This window comes from Myotis davidii, unplaced genomic scaffold (genome assembly GCF_000327345.1).
Source record: "Myotis davidii unplaced genomic scaffold, ASM32734v1 scaffold134, whole genome shotgun sequence".
NCBI lineage: Eukaryota > Metazoa > Chordata > Mammalia > Chiroptera > Vespertilionidae > Myotis > Myotis davidii.
Genome location: NW_006288853.1, coordinates 3,626,190 through 3,645,943, shown reverse-complemented (window position 1 = coordinate 3,645,943; position 19,754 = coordinate 3,626,190). Strand labels below are relative to the sequence as shown.

General features: G+C 39.9%; 1 protein-coding gene across 1 annotated transcript in view; it reads right to left on the bottom strand.

The window, feature by feature from the left end:
• SGPL1 (sphingosine-1-phosphate lyase 1) overlaps positions 1-19,754 on the bottom strand; it is a 76,508-nt gene that overhangs the window by 24,115 nt on the left and 32,639 nt on the right. Inside the window, exons 2-3 of the mRNA XM_006760945.2 lie at positions 10,028-10,193; positions 1,804-1,871 (exon numbers count right to left, since the gene is read on the bottom strand). Coding sequence (XP_006761008.1) covers positions 1,804-1,871; positions 10,028-10,193 — 234 coding nt within the window. The remainder of the gene's footprint in view (positions 1-1,803; positions 1,872-10,027; positions 10,194-19,754) is intronic.

Below are 19,754 nucleotides of genomic sequence, written 5' to 3'. Positions count from 1 at the left end.
CCCCCAACACCCCACCATGTCAACATCACCACTGCTTTACTTGGTTTGCATTTGCTAATGTCAGCACTTCTTTGAGGGCAACATTTGGACCTTGTTTCTGCCCTGGCAGCAGCTAGTGTGTCGGCTAAAGAAACAAAGGTAGAGCCACGAACAGGCACCAGAAAACGGGCCAAGCAGCAGTAAAATGGACTCTGGTGCTCGTCCAAGTGATGAACTCCTTCAGAAGACAGGTACAGAGCACAGGAGGCTTCTGGGGGCCCTGCACACCACCCCCCACATAACTCAAGCTACCCTGGGAAGTGCCAGGAAGACAGCATTCTATCCCCTCAGGCTGGCCACAGCTTGTAACCAAAGTGCTCACTCAAAATAAATAACTAGTCTCTGAGCCTCAAAATCTGCTTCTAAAATATGAAAGGTGATTCATTATATAGTTTCTAAACCCCTTCCAATTCTGTTAGTTCATAAATCTAAGAATAGGTTCTGAAACCCTAGCACTGTCTCAAAATCTGAAATTGAAAGAGAAAAAACACAAAGAAAAATAAGGGCAGGAAAAATATAGGGACTGAAAAGGGGAAATGCTATTATCCTTAATGAGCCAGTCAATCCATTATATCTTCCCTCTTCCCTGACCCCTTACTCTATAAGGACCAAAGGAGATTTAATTTGGGGGCTTAATGTAATTTGAAGTAAAATAAAAGCCTATGTATCTACTCTCATGCCCTATCTCCACCCGTTATTACTTCTACTTCCCCACAGGAAATGAACTTGATAATACATAGTTGGAAGTGTTTATATAGTGCTCTGAATGGATTTCAGTTAAAGGCTAAAGATAACTGACATCATTGCTGGTCTGGCCAGAAAAGGGAATTGAAAGTCAAAAATAAAAGAAAGATTGATGAGAAGCTGAGGTGAAGGGCAGGATACTGGAGGAGATGAAGACATCAAGAACTCATTTGCTTCCTTAAAGCTTGCAATGGGGCCTGCCCTGTTTATCTTCATCTGTGATAAAAAGGAAGGGTACAGAGGTGACTGTTTTATCCTCAGTGAGGGTGAGGGCAGAGAAAATACAGGAAAGGGAACATACTAGACTATGGATAGGTACAAAGAGCAAGAGAATAGCTCTGTTATCGAAGTTTCTAAACCTGGGATCAGCAAACTACAACCCAAATCTGGCCTACGCCTATTTTTGTAAAGAAAGCTCCCTGGAATACAGCCAGATTCATTCCTCTACCTATGATCCTGTTGCTGCATTCCCTCTGCAAGGGCAGAGTTGAGGAGCTGTGACACAGTATGGCCTACAAAGCCTAAAATGTTTCATATCCAGCCTTTACAGAGAGTTTGCCAACCTTGATCTAAACCACATAAACACTCACCCCCACATAAATAACTACCATCAGCCCAGCAAATATTGCTCATGTCACTTCTGTCAAGTTTTCTAATTTCAAATTCTTGACAGACATCTCCTTTCTCCTTTAGTCTCATATGTTGCAGAAAAGGTTAAGGTTTCTCGATCTTGGAGATTCTGACATGTTGAGCCATAATCCTCTGCTGTGTGCAGGGGTAGTCCTGTGCATTGTATGTAGGAAGTTTAAGCAGCTTCCCTGGCCACTACCCACTAAATGCCAACAGCATTCCTCTCCAGCTGTGATAACCAAAAATGTCTCCAAACATTATCAAATGTTCCTTGGAGGTGGAGGACACAAACACACCTCCCCCTTGAGAATACCAGGTTCAGTCAATAAAAAAAAGAGGTATGACCATGGGGGTGGGTAAGGGAGGAAGATCTATACAGATCCCACTTACCTTGCGACCAATAATAGGCATCTTCCTGATGAGTTTAAAGCATTTCTTTTTAAACCTTGACCATAAACCTAAAAGAAACAAATGGTTCTATTATCTATGGATACAACACGCTAGTCATGTGTGCTCAGTGGTTGAGCATCAACCTATGAATCAGGAGGTCAGGACACATCTCCAGTCAGGGCACATCCCCAGTAGGAGGCAGTCAATCAATGATTTTCTCTTTCATCATTGGTTTCTCTCTTCTCTCATCATTAATGTTACTGTATCTCTCTCCCTCTTCCTTCTCCTCTCTGAAATCAATAAAAATATTTTTTCTTAAAAGATTGGTGCTACATCACTCATTTTTTATAGCTGTAGAGTATTTCATTATATGTATTGCCATAATTTACTTAACCTGCCCCTTCCTGATGGGCACTTAGGTTGTTTCTAGTATTTGCTATTACAAACCATGCTAAAATAAACTTTATAACACATACCGTACTCCATACATACAACAATACCTACAGAATAAATTCCCAGAAACAGGACTGCTTGGTCAAATGACATATGTATTCCAGAATTTTCTACCTCCTCAAGGTTTACAGAGGTCCAACATTTCTCTTCCCTCTCTGAAAACAAATGACCAATGCTTGCTTTTTTCAGGATCTAGACTCATCTCTCATTCAACATATATCCTAACAACATTTTCTGGACCTGAAAAGGCCTTCAATATCATTATATCAATCAGACTCCATCCTGTTGGCCAGTACATAAGCAAATACGGAATTCTGATCCTGTTAATGACAATAATTATAAATACATGGCATCGAAATAGAGTATTCTGCCTTTAATGAATTCACATTCACTATATCTAATTGACTCTGACAACAAGATTTTGAGGTTGGCACAGGAGGTACTACGTACTATCCAAAGGCAACAATGGGTGAAAGCATTATTAACTTGTTCAAGGCCACAGATCAAATCGGTGATGGAGCAGGGATTTAAGTGAAGTCCCAGGACTCTATGCTGCTTCAAATGCACAACAGTTCAGTTACCCCAAATGTGTATAAGGAATCTATACTGAGCTTTCGTACAGGGCATGAACTGGACATGAACTTTTACTGCATTGCTAGGAGATCTGGGCATTCCAACTTCTCTGGCCACAAGGAGTGTGCTCTCAACAACAGAATGTGTGTGTACCTTCTTTTAGTCGTTATATAAAGTCTTGCATCTTGCTGTTTTTGCTTAGGTTGCATCCCTGTCTTTCCACCTCACTCTATGGTTAACTCTCTATAAATGACTGGGACAAGAGCCAGTAGTTAAGACACAGACTGAATAAGAAGACAAAAGGACTAAAACCTCTTACCTGTAGTTACTTTTTTGTTTACATTTTGAAGTATTTCCTTTCAGTCCCATGTTCTACACATTGTAATATGTAACAGATCTTATTGTATATATAATATTGTATACTCTTCTCACTTAAAGCATTTTCTACATTAATAAAAATAGTCCATCAAATGAGTATAACTTAGTATTGGATATTTAAACTGCTTGTTATTTGACTATAGTTGACCCTTGAACAACATAGGTTTGAACTGAATGGGTCCGCTTATATGCAGATTTTTTTAAATAAATATACAGCACTCTGAATCCCCAGATTTCCAATCTGCTGTGAATCACAAACAGTACTTTTGATCGCAGTTGGGAAATCTGCAGTGGAGAAGGACTAACTACATGCATTGTTCTAGGCCAGTGATGGCGAACCTTTTGAGCTCGGCGTGACAGCATTTTGAAAAACCCTAACTTAACTCTGGTGCCGTGTCACATATAGAAATTTTTTGATATTTGCAACCATAGTAAAACAAAGATTTATATTTTTGATATTTATTTTATATATTTAAATGCCATTTAACTAAGAAAAATCAACCAAAAAAATGAGTTCGCGTGTCACCTCTGACACATGTGTCATAGGTTCACCATCACTGTTCTAGGCCATCTATAATAGTAAAAGCGTAATATGCAAATTGACTGAAAGGCCGAACTGTGAAATGACCGTCCAGACGACCTTCCAGACAAAGCTGGGGCTGCAAGGGCCGAGGCAGCTGGGGCTGTGAGGGCCGAGACCCTTGCACGAATTTTGTGCATCAGACCTCTAGTTTTATATAAGGGACCTGAGCATCCACTAATTCTGGTATCCGTGGGGAGTCCTGGGACCAATTGCCTGAAGATAGCGAGGGACTGTAGTTAAGTTTTGGGGGAATCAAAAGTTATACATGGGCCCTAGCTGGTGTGCTCAATGGTTAGAGCGCTGGCCTGCTCATTGAAGGGTCTCAGGTTTGATTCCTGATCAAAGGCATGTATCTGGGTTGCAGATTTGATCCTAGAAGCAACTAATCTAAGTGTCTCTCTCTGTCTTTCACCCCCTCCCACTAATCCCTCCCTCCCTTCCACTCTCTCTAAAAAGCAACGGAAATAATATCCTCAGGTGTGGATTAACAACAAAAAAAAGTTACACATGGATTTTCGACTGTGCAGGGGTCAGTCCCCCTAATCCCATGTTGTTCAAGTGTCAACTGTATCTCTAGCCATGTTAAAGCTATAAAGCTGTAAAGATTCAGAACCACTTTTTTATTTCATAAATGAAGTAGTAATTAATGAGGTGGAAAGAGGTCCACAAATTAGCAAACTGATTCAGGTGTCCAAAAGTATAGTAATGTGACTAGATAGAGAAGAAAGAATAGACTAATTTGATGAAAGGTGAAATGAAATGGTATAGGGTAAAAAGAACATAATACAGGATCAGAGATAGAGACATTAAAATGAGAAGACCATGTGGTCACTATCTAAAAAGATGATCTCGAAAGTAAAAGTCCCCAGAAGTACAGAAAGAAAAGTAATTAGAATACATTAAGGTAATAAATAGAAAATGTCAATGTAAGAAAATCAATGCATGGCTCTTTACAGTTTACAAATTCCTTCCACACAAATTATGCCACTCAATCCTCATATTATCCTATGATTCGGTAAGGCAGGTATTTTTATGCTCAATTTATTGTGAGGAAACAGGCTACGAGAACTTAAGGGTGTTGTCAGGGCTAGAAACTGGGAGAGTTGATCACACCCTCCTACCGCATAACTGATTTCTGTTGATGAACTACTGACAATCAGTTAAAGGCAGCATCAAGTGATAAGTATTTGAGCAGATACTGATACAGCATAAAGAAGGAAGAGAGAACACCTGAGAGCTGCTACCCCTTGCCCATCCTCCCACCAGTTCCTGCTGCTGCTTGCCCTTATCTACCCTGGCATCCATTCTGTGTTCTAGAATTACCCTTTCCCTCAGAAAAGTATTCAGAGTTTCAGTATTAGCAAAGTTTATCACTAGTCCAGACTTTAGACTCCTCTAGGGCAATATACTTGATTGTTCAGTGATATGTAGAATAAATACTTCTCTTCATGAGCAAGTTTCTGAAAAAAACATGGCATTGCCATCAAAATGATCTCCAATGTCTGGAGGGAAGACAAATATTTTTATGTGTCTAAAATTCAAGTTGGAAGTTACAAAACAAGAAGGGTGCTGTGTGTATATATATGCATAAAACTATGAAATTGCCAACATTCAACAATTTTTGACCTACAGAAACTGCATTTTGTATGGATACGTAATATAGACACAAACAGTGGTTAGATCTAGGTAGCAAAACTTTAATTTTCTTATGATGGCTTACCTATGTCTGATTTTGTACAATAAACATATACTTCTGTAATAATAAAAAATACGTTATTAAAAATAAAACAACTGAAATGGCTTGAATTGAGCTCACAAAGATCTAGGTGTACCCTGCTACTATGAATTTCCTCATGGAATGCTTCGGGGCCAGCACATTGTTTTTGGAACACTAAAGGCTGTAAGTACCAGGACCTAGGATGCTCTGCTTCTACCAGTTAAGCAAAATGTACATGAGCACTGTGGGCTGCAGAACTGGAAATAGAAGTAAACACCTAAAGCTAATACTAATTATAGCAAAGGAATACAAATCTCTAACCTTGTCTGTTTTTACAAATGCACTATCTTAAAAGGAAAAGTAAATAGAATAGTGGCTATCAGGAGCTGGGGAGAGGAGGGTATAGGGAGCAATTGTTTAATAGGACAGAATTTCCGTTTAGGATGATGAGAAAGCTCTAAAGAGGGATGGTAGTGATGGGTGCACAACACTGTGAATGTAATACCCCTAAAATGTACATTTTTAAAATGGGGAAAATGGGAAATGTTATCTTATGTATGTATATCTTATGATCTATATACTAGAGGCCCGGTGCACAAAATTCGTGCACGGGAGGGGCGGGGGGAGGAGATCCCTCAGCCCGGCCTGCACCCTCTCCAATCCAGGATCCCTTGGGGTCAGGATCCTGCCTAAAGCGGCAGTTGGACATCCCTCTCGCAATCCGGGACCACTGGCTCCTAACTGTTCACCTGCCTGCCTGCCTGATCACCCCTAACCACTCTACCTGCCTGATCACCCCTAACCACTCTCCCCTGCTGGCCTGATCACCCTTAATCACCTGTGCCTCGGCCCCTGCTATCATGGCTTTGTTTGGAAGGACAACCGGAAGATGTCCGTTCAACCGGTCTAATTAGCATATTAGCCTTTATTAGTATAGATATAAAAGCCTAAGTGACTGGCCAACCAGCTGACCGGCCGGTAGCTATGATGCACAATGACCACCAGGGGGCAGACACTCAACACAGGAACTGCTGAGCAACAGCAACTTTGCAGAGTGCCCTCTCGAACTCCAGGACCTCTTGGAGGATGTCGGACTGCCAGTATCGGCCCGATCTCCACAGGCCAGGCTTAGGGACCCCACTGGTGCATGAACACATGCACTAGGCCTCTAGTAATAAAATAAAAGAACCCTGGCCACTGAGCAGTGGTTAGAGCACTAGCCCTTGGACCAAAGTGTTGCTGGTTCGATTCCAGGTCAAGGGCATGAACCTCATCATAGGCTTGATCCTGGCCCCGGTCAGGGAATATGCAGGAGGCAACCAATTGATGTTTCTCTCTCACATCGATGTTTCTTTCTCTGTCTCTCCCCCTCTCTTCCACTCTCTCTGAAAATCAATGGGAAAAATATATTTGGGTGAGGACTAACAAGGTAAGGTGAAATAAGTAATACTTTTATAAAAAATGGCTTTAGTCAATAAATATATCGGCTCACTGAAGGCAGGGGGAAAAAAGAAGAAGGAAGGAAGAGAGGGAGGGAGGGAGGGAGGAAGGAAGGATTTATTGCTACTCCTGAAAGTCCTATGGAATAGGCCACTTCACCTGGAAGGACAAGCTGGTGGCTTCCTGCGTTCATGGATTAGTAGGATTAATATCATTAAAATGTACATACTACCCAAAGCAATCTATACATTTGATACAATCCTTACCAAAATACCAATGGCATATTTCACAGATCTAGAACAATACTCCAAAAATGTATATGGAACCAAAAAAGACCCCAAATAGCTGCAGCAATCTTGAGAAACAAGAACAAAGTTGGAGGAATCATAATACCAGATTTGAAGTTATACTACAAAGCCACCATAATCAAAACAGCCTAGTACTAGCACAAGAATAGGCACAAAGATCAATGAAACAGAACAGAGAACCCAGCAATTGACTTAAGCCATATGCTCAATTAATATTTGACAGAGGAGGCAAGAGCATACAATGGAGTGAAGGCAGTCTCTTCAATAAATGGTGCTGGGATAACTGGACAGGTACTTGCAAAAAAATGAAACTAGACCACCAACTTACACCATACACAATAATAAACTCAAAACGGATAAAAGACTAAATGGAAGTCATAAAACCATAAAACTCCTAGAAGAAACCGTAGACAGCAAAATATCAGACATCTCAAGGAGAATTTTCACCGATATATCACCTAGGACAAGAAAAACAAAGGGGGAAAAAACAAGTGGGATTATATCAAACTAAAAAGCTTCTGCACAGCAAAAGAAACCAGCAGCAAAATGAAAAGGGACCCATTATGTGGGAAAACATATTTGCCAATAATACATCTGGTAAGGGTTTAGTTTCCAAAATATATAAAGTACTCATACAACTCAAAAAAGGAAGACAACCCAATTAAAAAATGGGCAGAAGACCTGGACAGACATGCAGATGGCCAAGAGACATATAAAAAACTGCTCAGTCACTAATCATTAGAGAGATGCAAATTAAAACAACAATGAGGTACCACCTCACACCTGCCAGAATGACTATCATCAGTAAATCAACAAACAACAAGTACTGGCTAGGATGCGAAGAAAAAGGAACCCTAGCACACTGTTGGTGGGAATGCAGACTGGCACAACCACAATGGAAAACAGTGTGGAGTTTCCTCAAAAAATTAAAAATGGAACTGCCATTTGACCCAGTGATACCACTGCTTGGAATATATCCCAAGAAACCAGAAACACTAATCAGAAATAATATATGCACCCCTATGCCCACAGCAGCATTATTTGCAATAGCTAAGATTTGGAAACAGCCCAAGTGCCCATCAGTAGATGATTTAAAAACTGGTATATTCACACCATGGAATATTATGCAACTGTAAAAAATAAGGATCTCTTACCTTTTGAGACAGCATGGAGGTATTGGGATAAGAATTGAGACTGGAGAGTCTTATACTTAAGCAAAATACGCCAGTCAGAGAAAGACAAGTATCATATGCTCTCAGTTATATGTGAAATCTAATGAACAAAATAAACTGATGAACAGAAAAGATCTAGACATTGAAACATACAACAGACTGACATATTTCAAAGGGTGTAGGGGAGGCAGGGGGAAAGCAGGAAGAGATGAACCAATGAACTTATATGCATATATACATAGCCCAGACAACAGTGTGGGGAAGGCCTGGGTGGAGGGGGCTCATGGGGGTAAAAAGGGGAACGTCTGTAACACTTTCAACAATAAAGATAAATTAAAAAAAAAAAAGGTTCCCAGAAAGGAATAAGCCTGAGCAAAAAGACAAGGACTGTGTCCATTTCCAACCACAGAGCAGACACAGCCTGGGACTAGCACAAGTACAGGCGCTAACAGAGTTAGTCTATCTACCTTTTCAGAGTTTGAGAAAAGCCTGCAAAGACTAGGAACAGAAACTGAGGACTGGGTGTTTAAAGCTGGAGTGAACTAGTTTTACTATGCAATGTTACAGAATGGCTCAATGGCTATTTGCATGATAGAAATAAAACAGAATCTAGCTTCTAATTTGATTTTCCTGGGGGGAGAGAAAGAAAAGCAGAAAAAATAGTTAAAGAGCCCCTTCAAACAAATGTTATCAGGGAAAAAGATAGTTGTTGAAATTTTAGACATATGAGAAATGACAAGCAAATTCCTTCAATGTTAATGGTTTCTTATCCCAAGGAAGTTAACTGGGATACCCTAATAAGGGTAGGAAAGGGATTCAGGAGTGCTACAGAACACCCACCACCACTCCTACCATTTACTTCCCAAGCACAAAGTTCAGGGGAAAATAATTAACAAGGAGGAAATATGTAATCAGGTTGGGGTTGTTTTTTTTTTGGGGGGGGGGTGGCAGGGAGGGTAAGCAGGACCTTAGGAAGGATGTAGGATTTACAAACTGATGGCTAAAAGACTTCTCATCTTCTACACTCTAGAGAAGTGGCTTCCTCTTCCCCATATCAATTAGCTCCCGGAGGCACTACCCAGGAAGCTCAAAGTGCACTGTCTCCTGATATCAGAAGGTCAAGTCCAAGAGACAGGGCCCTCTATCACTTATTTAGATATCCCCAGAGCCTAGCACAGTGCCTGGTACACAGCAGACACTGAAATGATCATTGTATGGGTGCTGTTTCAATTTCACCTAATCTTGAAAGGATGGCCTAAAATTAAAGCAATGATTCCTACTTTGGGAGGTCCAGGTGGCACGATTACGTTCTAGACTAGAAACTAAAACTGACGAAGATTTAAGCCGCACTCAGATATCTGTGATCCTTACAATGACTAATTTCTTACAAGTTTTTATGTAAGTTGCAAATCCAGAAAAATCAACATACTAGTAAGCAGTAATAGTTACACAAGATTCCTATTATAATAAGACTTCGCCACTTCCCATTAAATTTTAAAAATCGGAACGAAACTAAAAGGCAAGGAATCAGTCATCATCACTATGAGTTTCAAAGCTAGTGAACCTCCACTGTTTCTTTACAGAGAGGACGTATACTTACTCTCCGGTTGGAAGACAAACTCATATACCCAGACTATCAGCAGGGTCCACACGACACTCCATGCAATTAGCTGCCAGGGCTCATATTTGGTGCAATGACCATTTACGTAATTCTTGGCCTTTGTGGAATATACTTCCAAAATCTCGAAGTAGGGCTCAAAGGCCTTCTAGAAATACAAGAGAAAAAAAGAAATATTACATTCAGAGAGAGAAAGGAAAAGTCTGTTTCTAGTTTTTCTTCAACTCTCATCTTTCAAGGGCAAGGACATTCATAATCTGGCCCTACCCCAGCAATAATCTTATCACCCAAAGCTCCTGCTCCTTTCACTCCAGTGAACACTGCCCCTCTATAAGTCCTGTGGACTTTGACAAGATTTCTGATCTGTAACACTCTATTCTGTAAAATAAAAGGATAAGCTAGATCATCATTTCAGCTCTAAAGCTTCAGCATGACTACAGTATTCACTGTCCCACTCAACTCAAACATTCATTCTCAATATGGATGTCTTTCTCCTCTTCTCACTTTATCTGAATTTCTCCCACCTTCTGTCCAGGATTTGGCAGACTGTTGCTGTGAAAGGCCAGAATAAGTACTGTGGGCATCGCAGGCCAAGAAGTGTCTGTTACAGCGATGCAGCTCTGCTGTTGTAGCACAAATGCAGTCAGACAGCGGGTACACAAAAGAACGTGGCTGTGTTCAACAATATTTAATTACAGATGCTAAAATCTGAATTTCATATCATTACACACAGCACCAGATATTCTCTTTATAAAAACCATATGTAGACCATAGACTACAATCTCTGCTCTAAGGCCCTATTTGACTAAAAACTCTGGGGGCCAGGGACATATCTTAACACTATGTGCATCACTCACAAATAAGAAAAAAGTCCTCTCATCTGAAATTTACCAGAATATCCTATTCATGAGAATACACCTCTCTCTTTAAATTCTCAAGTACCCATTTGTGCCTCTACACCAGGAGTGGGGACGTCAATTATTTGGTCTGGCCCTGCCACGGCATTAGGGGTGAATTAATTAAATGTTTGACCAAGTATAGCAGGGTAAGTTTTAAGTTGATAATTGTGTATGGCCTGCAAATGATGTTATAAATATCCAAGTGGCCCTTGGCAGAATAAAGGTTCCCCATCCCAGCTCTACACAGAGCTTATCACAAATCACCTTGCAGTCTACTCATCTGTTTCTTATCTCCCTGACTACATGGTTAGTCCTTGAAGACAGGTCTTAGTCATATTTACAAGCCCCTGTGTGCCCTATACAAAGTAAGTTAATCTGATAGTTTGTTATTCATTCACTTACTCAACATTTATTAAGCATCTCCAATGTTTAAGGCATTAAGCTGGGGGAGCATTTAGGTAAGTATCACAAGTGCCTGCCCTTACTGAGCTTATACTCTAATGGGAGAGGTATGTGTGTGTGTGAGTGTGCATGCCTACACATACATGCATACACAAGTGCACACATATATAAACAAATAATTAAACTCTTCAGCATAGCCCAGCTGGTGTGGCTCAGTGGTTGAGCACCAACTGATTCCCAGTCAGGGCATATGCCCAGGTTGTGGGCTCGATCCCCGAGTATGGCAGCCAATCTATGATTCTCTATCATCACTGATGTCTCTCTCTCTCTCTCTCTCTCCCTCTCCCTCTCCCCCTCCCCCTCTCCCTTCCTCTCTGAAATCAATAAAAAATAAATTAAAAAAAACAAACTCGGGGTTAATGAGGGGGATGAGGACACATTTGTAATACCTTAATAAAAAAAAAAAAACTCTTCACCATAAACACTATAAAAAGAATGCAAGTGAGGTGGTAAGAGAGACCACTGAGGAAGGCCTATCTAACTCTACCTAAGAGGAGATAAGGAAGATATGACAGAAGATAAAATCTAACCAGGTTAAAAAGGTACAAGAATGATCAAAGAAAATTACTCAGGCAAAAAACATTAAAAAAAAAAAAAGCCATAGGAGGAAGAGAGAAAAGTAGCTGCAAATGCAGAAAAGAAATCTGGGAATAGCAAAAAGTTTATGTGTTAGGATGGTAAGCTAGATGAGGGCAGGGATCCTATCTGTCTTACCAGGTACTAAATCCCCAGCATATAGAGATTGCCCAGCACACAATTTGTACTGAATAAAAACTAGGACAGTGGCTGACAGTAAATGAGTAAATATGTCAATTAGAGCACTGAGGCAGAAATACACTAAGTCCAGATTACCAATGATCCTTTAAAAAAAAATAAAAAAGGGCATGGAAAGTGGGAGTATAAATCGATAGGCAGTTTTTGTAACGTGAGTTGCCAGTGTCAACTGTCAACATTCATTCATTTTGACCCAGAAATCCCACTTTTTGGCATCACTCCAGTATTGATGGAGTGATATGGACACTCACTCCAGTATTCTCTGTAACAAAGGGAAAAATGTAAATAACAAAAATGTTCATTCATAAAGGAATGGCTAAATAAACTATAATAAACACTTTTTTTAATCCTCACCTGAGGCTGTATTTTTTACTGAGTTTAGAGAGAGAGGAAGAGGGCGAGAGACAGGAGAGACAGAGAGAAAGAGAAAAAAAACATCAATGTAAGAGAAACATTGATCAGTTGCCTCCCGTATGCATCCCAATGGGGAATCAAACCCACAACCTAGGTATACACCCTGACCAGGAATCAAACCCGCAACCTTCTGGTGTAGGGATGATGCTCCAACCAACTGAGCCACCTGACCAGGACTGGACACATTTTAATGCAGCATTAAAAAGAAGATAGATCTGAATGAACTACATGGAAAAATTTCCAGAATATAATGTTGAGTAAAAATAAAGCAAACTGTAAAACAACAAAAACAAAAATAAAAGTCATGTGTTGTTAATCAGAAAAGTAATTTTTAAAAAAAGATAACTGACTGAGAGCTAAAAAGAAGGAGGACAGAGATTAGAAATGAAAATTTTAGTTTAAAGGGATTATTGAAACAGTCCAGGAGAAAAATAAACTGGGCTTGACCTTAAACAGTAAAACATTGGGGACAAAAAGCAGTATGGATTTGAAAAACATTTTTGGTAGTGAAGCAAACAGGGTTTTATAACTTATTAGACATAGAAAGTATGGAGTGAAAAGGATACAAATAATTCCAAGTTCAAGTTGAGAAACTGAGTAAAAGAACAGGAGGGGAAGTAGAAGAAGGTAGGAGTGATTTTGAGAAAAAGATAATGATATTTCCTGTTGAACATTTCCAATGTTCTATCTAATAGGTGCATGAAAGCTTAGAAGGGACAGTGCTCAACAAATGTTTTTTGAAAACATGTATACCCTTAGCAATTAGGCTGCGGCATAAGGTCATTAACTTTAGGCAAGTACTGGGTTCCCTAGAGGGCTATCCATGGAAACATGGCTTATCTACAACCTCCTCTTAAGTTCTTGGTGACCATTCCCCAGAGCCCACTGTTGCTATCAACAACCTCAAATCTGCACACCAGTGGCAGTGGCAGTCAAGACCTGAGGAAAGACCAGAGGAGTCCATCATCATCAAACATGTCATAATTTCCATCATTATAAAGTATCTTGTGGTGAAAGCTGTGATCAAACCAAACGGTTTAATAGTGTGGATGAACGGGATGATGGAACAACAATCATTCACAGGGGGTGGGCAAACTTTTTGACTCGAGGGCCACAATGGGTTCTTAAACTGGACCGGAGGGCCAGAACAAAAGCATGGATGGAGTGTTTGTGTGAACTAATATAAATTCAAAGTAACCATCATTACATAAAGGGGTACGGTCTTTTTTTTTTTTTTTTTTTTTAGTTTTATTCATTTCAAACGGGCCGGATCCGGCCTGCGGGCCGTAGTTTGCCCACAGCTGATCATTCAGGTCAGATTTTCCTCTGGTGATATAGTTCCTAATTTACCCAGAAAACAGAGGTTATTGCCAATGTCAAAAGATGACTGTAGATATTATCACTCTTCACAGCACTGAACAATAAAGCAATATAACTAATATTAGGGAGAGGTCAAAGAATCAGCAAATGCAACTAATTTAATCTTTAAGCCTATTAAGATATGAAGGCATTCCTTGCTAAAATCTATAAAATTATATTTGGCAAGAAAAAATATATATATATATATATGTAATTGCTATAAGAATATAATGGGAGTCCTTGAATCCAAAGTCTTTAACAGGAGATACAGTTCTAATTTCTCTTACTCCAAAGCCAGAATGATACTGTACTTGGATGGATCCTAACAAGCTTTTTGAGCATGAACTAGTTGGTCACAGAAATTACATCTCCTGGCCTCATTCCAAGATCCTTCTTGGTTACTACAAACAACCTAGGCTCAGTCCCCAATGAATTGAAGCACATAGCGCTGACATGTCATTGCATTATGGGCTCTGTGGGGTAATGTATGCTCTCTCCTTGGAGAAAAAGAATGAGGCAGTTCCTTGGGGCCTTGCAAACAGCACAAACCCCAGGATGGGGCCTGATGCAATACTCAGCCATTTGGGAAGCAACAACCTAAATGCTGAAGGGACCTTTGGAGATTGAACAGAGACCCCAACCTAAAACAACATGCCTAACCTTATGCAGACAGGCTCTATCAGAGCACAGACTAGGAATCCAGGCCTGCTGACTTACTACTCAGTACTCTTCCAACTCTTTATTTTCAGTGTTCATAGGCAAAGAACACATTATGATCCAGTGCCACTCTAAGAGTTTTCTTTGCACAATGTATGTTCTCGTGTAACTCCTAGCAAATTATTTCACCAATCTGTGTCTCCAATTCTTTATCTAGAAGGAACACAAAATAATCATCTCAAAATAAATTGTATCTGTGTATGTATCTGTGAGTATGTGTGGATGTGTTATCTCCAGCCCTTGCTTAACAGGACAGTAGTTTGGGTAAAATTTCCCCACATAAGGCATTCCTTCCTTTAACACTTTGTTATAAAATTGGAAATATATTCCTCTAGAGAGAAAAAAATACTTTGCTCAATGGAAATATATAAAATGACAGTAGCTGAAACCGGTTTGGCTCAGTGGATAGAGCGTCGGCCTGCGGACTGAAAGGTCCCAGGTTCGATTCCGGTCAAGGGCATGTACCTGGGTTGTGGGCACATCCCCAGTAGGAGATGTGCAGGAGGCAGCTGATTAATGTTTCTCTCCCATCGATGTTTCTAACTCTCTCTCTCTCTCTCCCTTCCTCTCTGTAAAAAAATCAATAAAATATATTTTAAAAATAAATAAATAAATAAAATGACAGTAAAAAATACCATCACTTTTGAAAGTATATTATTAAAGTATATCAATTAAAGGAAATAAATTGATAAACCTTAGTAGTATGAAGATTCAAAATGTTAACTACTTTTAAGAAGCTATTGTCAAATAATGAAGACTAAACTACCAGCCTTTCTCTTCTTATTCTAATGATTTAGGTGGTGCCTTAAAATACATCACAATAGTATTCAATAATCCTAATCATTATTAGACAGCTGCTAGAACTTATGGGAGTTTAATATCCTGCTATTCCCAAACATAATGAATTCCTTTAGCCCTCAAATCACTTCAAAGCAGCAAGACACTTTCATGAATGTAACACGATGGTGGAATTCTGCAAATCTGGGTGTGTTTACCTGTGAGACCCATGAGTTTCAAACTTTTCCAACACGGTCCCACAGAAACACATTTTACAACACAATCTAGTACACATAGCAACGAAAAGATAGAAAACCAAACCAATAATTTCCAAACACCTAATACCTAACACCTTATTACTTGTGATGCACTCACATTTCTATTTCTTCCTTCTTTTTTTAAATGCTTGACCCCACTAAATTGATTTTATGTTCCTCTAAATAAATCATGACCTTCAGGTTTGAAATTAGTGCCCTAGAGTGGTTTTACTCCTGGCTTCCTTAAATTTGGAATGTGGTTGTATAAGGCAGTGAAGAGAATGAACACTAACATGATTCTCAATACTTTTTATACTTGTAATTTATTCTCTTAACATTTTTGTGAGGCCAGGATTATGATGTGATGAAGTAACTAAGTCAATGGAGATTCAGAATTCTTCAGTCATGAGTTAATTTCCTATCGATAGTCACCGTTATCCCCAATAATGTTAATTAATCTCTTTCAGACCCTAAATCACCCCAAGAGAACAAGATTCTATAAGCAAACTTCCCATACTGGCACTACCCGCACCCCTTTTCTCCCAAGAAAACTTCTTTGAGAACTAGTACTATACTTGACCAACTGCAAGTTAGAGGGCGATTTTTCCCCATTCAATTTCTTAATTACCAATTTATACCAGAAGAAACATTCTACAAATGAGAATCATTAAAATATATTTCCAGGTCCACACGGATGGTGCTTCTTTCCTGGGAGCTAATACAAATCGTAGCAATCCCTACTCAAGAGGAGCTAACCATCTGCATTTGTCTTATTTAAGGACAATGGCATCTCCACTCAGGCAGCCCCTAGAACTGCCTACCACACCATCCTATGAGACCAGCCCCACAATGATGCCACTGCTACAGAGATGCCTACTGCGTAAGGGTTTCCACCTATTCAACAATTATTCCTGAGTGCTCACCACCTACATGACACTATTTTACAGGGATGAGAGTTCACCAGTTTGCTTCACTCAAAACTTTCTCTTCCCTTTAAAACCCAAAGATTAGATGGCCACCTGATTACAGAGGGAAAAGAACTAATTAAGAAAGAGAAGGCCTTGCCCTAGCCTTCAGTGGATAGAGCGTCGGCCTGAGGACTGGAGGGTCCCAGGTTCGATTCTAGCCAAGGGCACATGCCTGGATTGTGGGCTCAATCCCCAGTAGGGGGCATGCAGGAGGCAGCCGATCAATGATTCTCATCACTGAGAGATAGATGTTTCTATCTCTCTCTCCCTCTTCCTTCCTCTCTGAAATCAATAAATATATTTTTTAAAAAAAGAAAAGAAAGAGAAGGCCAAAGGCCCAAGACAAACATACAGGAAAGGATGAAGCACTTAAAAGCATTACTTATTAATAGAGGATACATGGTAATATTTATACAACTTAAAATTTTTAAACATCTTTTATATTATCTTATTTGTACTTTATAACCTCATGAGGTTCTTAGGTTAATGAAAAATTTCACTTTATGAGTGGGGAAAACAAGTTAAGAAAGGTTAAGTGACTTGCTCTATGGCAAACCAAATAGTAAATAGCAGAGTCAGAGCTAAAACCCAGGACTTCACACTTCAAGTTGAATCCAAGACTTCTGGAACCATTGCTCAGGACTTCAAAACATTATAAACACCAAAACCTAACTGGAGGAATACAGCCTAAAAGAAGAGTACCAAAGAGCTGTAAAGCCAAGCAAAGGAACCAAAAAGACATTTCAATGTACTTTCTCCTTGTTCCTCTCACATTAAAAAATCAAGCTAACGCCCTGGCTGGTTTGGCTCACTGGATAGAGCGTCGGTCTGGAGACTGACGGGTCCCAGGTTCACTTCCGGTCAGGGGCATGTACCTTGGTTGCGGGCACATCCCCAGTGGGAGATGTGGAGGAGGCAGCTGATCGATGCTTCTCTCTCATCGATGTTTCTAACTCTCTATCCCTCTCCCTTCCTCTCTGTAAAAAATCAATAAAATATATATTTTTTAAAAAATCAAGCTAAACTTTAAAGAAAAATATTTCCGCTGTCGTGATCTACTCTACTGATAATTCCTGAACTGCCACAGAGACCCAGATTGCTTGCCAAAGAAAAGGCAGTAATTCTCTCAGCTGAGTATTACACAGAACAAAGTCTTCTAATGATGTCTGGTCAAAACTGAAGTGCACACAAATTAGTTTCCTTTGGGTCTAATAACAACTTGTACCTTTCAAACTTCCTGCTTTGTCCAAATACAGACTGCTGACCACAACACAGACCAGGCTTCCAAGTGTCACTCACTAGAGAAAAAATTCAAAACAGTAATGCCTAATAATACCACTGCAGTATCATTGTAAATCAGGATTCGGGGAAAGCTACTTCCTTACAAAAGGTTCATCTTCTTACATAGCACAACGTCTTCTCTGCATTTGTAAGATGCCAAATATCCGTATGCCACAATTCAGGTTATTTCTCAGGAGTCAATCAGGGCCAAACTGCATGAGCCAAATGAGTTCATCTGTCCTAGAAGGAAAGCACTCTATCCTGGTGTGGGAGAATAACCAGATGATTATTTCAATATCTGGACTCTCTTATGGTACCAGGTCTGATAAGAATATAAACAAGAAGGAGGATCTGATTTTTGTATCTCCTACACCACCGAGAATAGCATCTTCAACATGGTAGGAACTCAACATTTATTCAACTAAAGTGAAATATTGCATATACTTATGACAATTTGTTTCCTAAGATCTAGGAAGATCCTGCCACCTCCTCTCCCACATTTCTCCCAGTAGTGGTGGCTTGACCAAGAAAAGAATGGCTGGTTATTTGTAACCACACTCTGCACACACTGGCACCCTTCTAATGAACACACACGACACATCATGTCATAGGCCATCAGAGTTAAATTAAAAGGGAGGTTAAAGATCGTTCATGACCCACTCTCCATCCTTCACAGATGAAGACACAGAGGCCCAAAGGTCACACAGTTCACAGCCAGGACTCAAACCTTCTGGCTCAAAATACATTGGTTTTTTTTCCACTACATTTTTCCACAGCCCAGGTTTCCAGAGCCAAACTATCAGTGGCACAAACTATCAGAAAACCAACAGGTTCAAAATAGACAGTTCTCATAGTTACATCATCTAGTTTATTCCAGGAACTAAATTAAGAGCCACAGCTTTACTACTCTCCCAGCTAAGACAGACAACACTGCTAAGTGATCTGAACATTGTCCTACAAATATTGAGTGCTTTTGGATTTTCTCAAAACTCACTCTTCTCTCAGCTGGAGACTTACACTATTACCTACTTCCAAAAAAAAAACCAAAAAGACTGAAAGGAGTCAGTTTGAAAAGTACTTCAGGAGAGTTGTCTTCAAAATCATAAAATGTTGCTGTTTGAAGGCAGCTTAGAGACCACCTAACCCAATCCTTTTCAAGGATGAAGAAATTGAGGCTCAAAGACTAATACTAAAGTGTGCCTTCCCTCGGGTCAAACTACATGCAGAGGCCCCATCAGAATCTAACTTCCTGGTCAATACTCTTGCCACTAGTGAAGAACATCAAAACCAGTGAAGTGCATCAAAATCATCCAACGAGCTTTTCTGAGAATATCCCACCCGATGGTTCAGTAAGTACAGAGTGGAGCCCAGAAAAAAATGTTTTGTAAAACCACCCCCATATGATTCTGATAGGCACTCTTGGTTAAAAACAGTTTCTCTACATTATAACTTGTCCCCTTCTCTTCCAATCCCCTTCTTTTACAAAATAATTACCCAATAGTTAACATATTACTGAAACCCAATCACCAAACTTAGACAGGGGGTACAAAGACATCACCATGCTTTCCTGGAACTGTTAAAGCCAGGTCCCGGCCTCATGAATCAACGAGATCAACTCATTCATTGTTCCTGGCTAATATTTATTCTTTGGCCAGATACTAATGAAAATCAAAATCTTCCACCCTGCAATGCTGCAGAGAAGAAAGGATTTGTTTTCCTCCTTCTTCCACTTTCTTAATCTCTAACACACTGCACAATTCAACCCTCAACAGCTTTTCCAGAAGAGCCAGAAATCCAAACT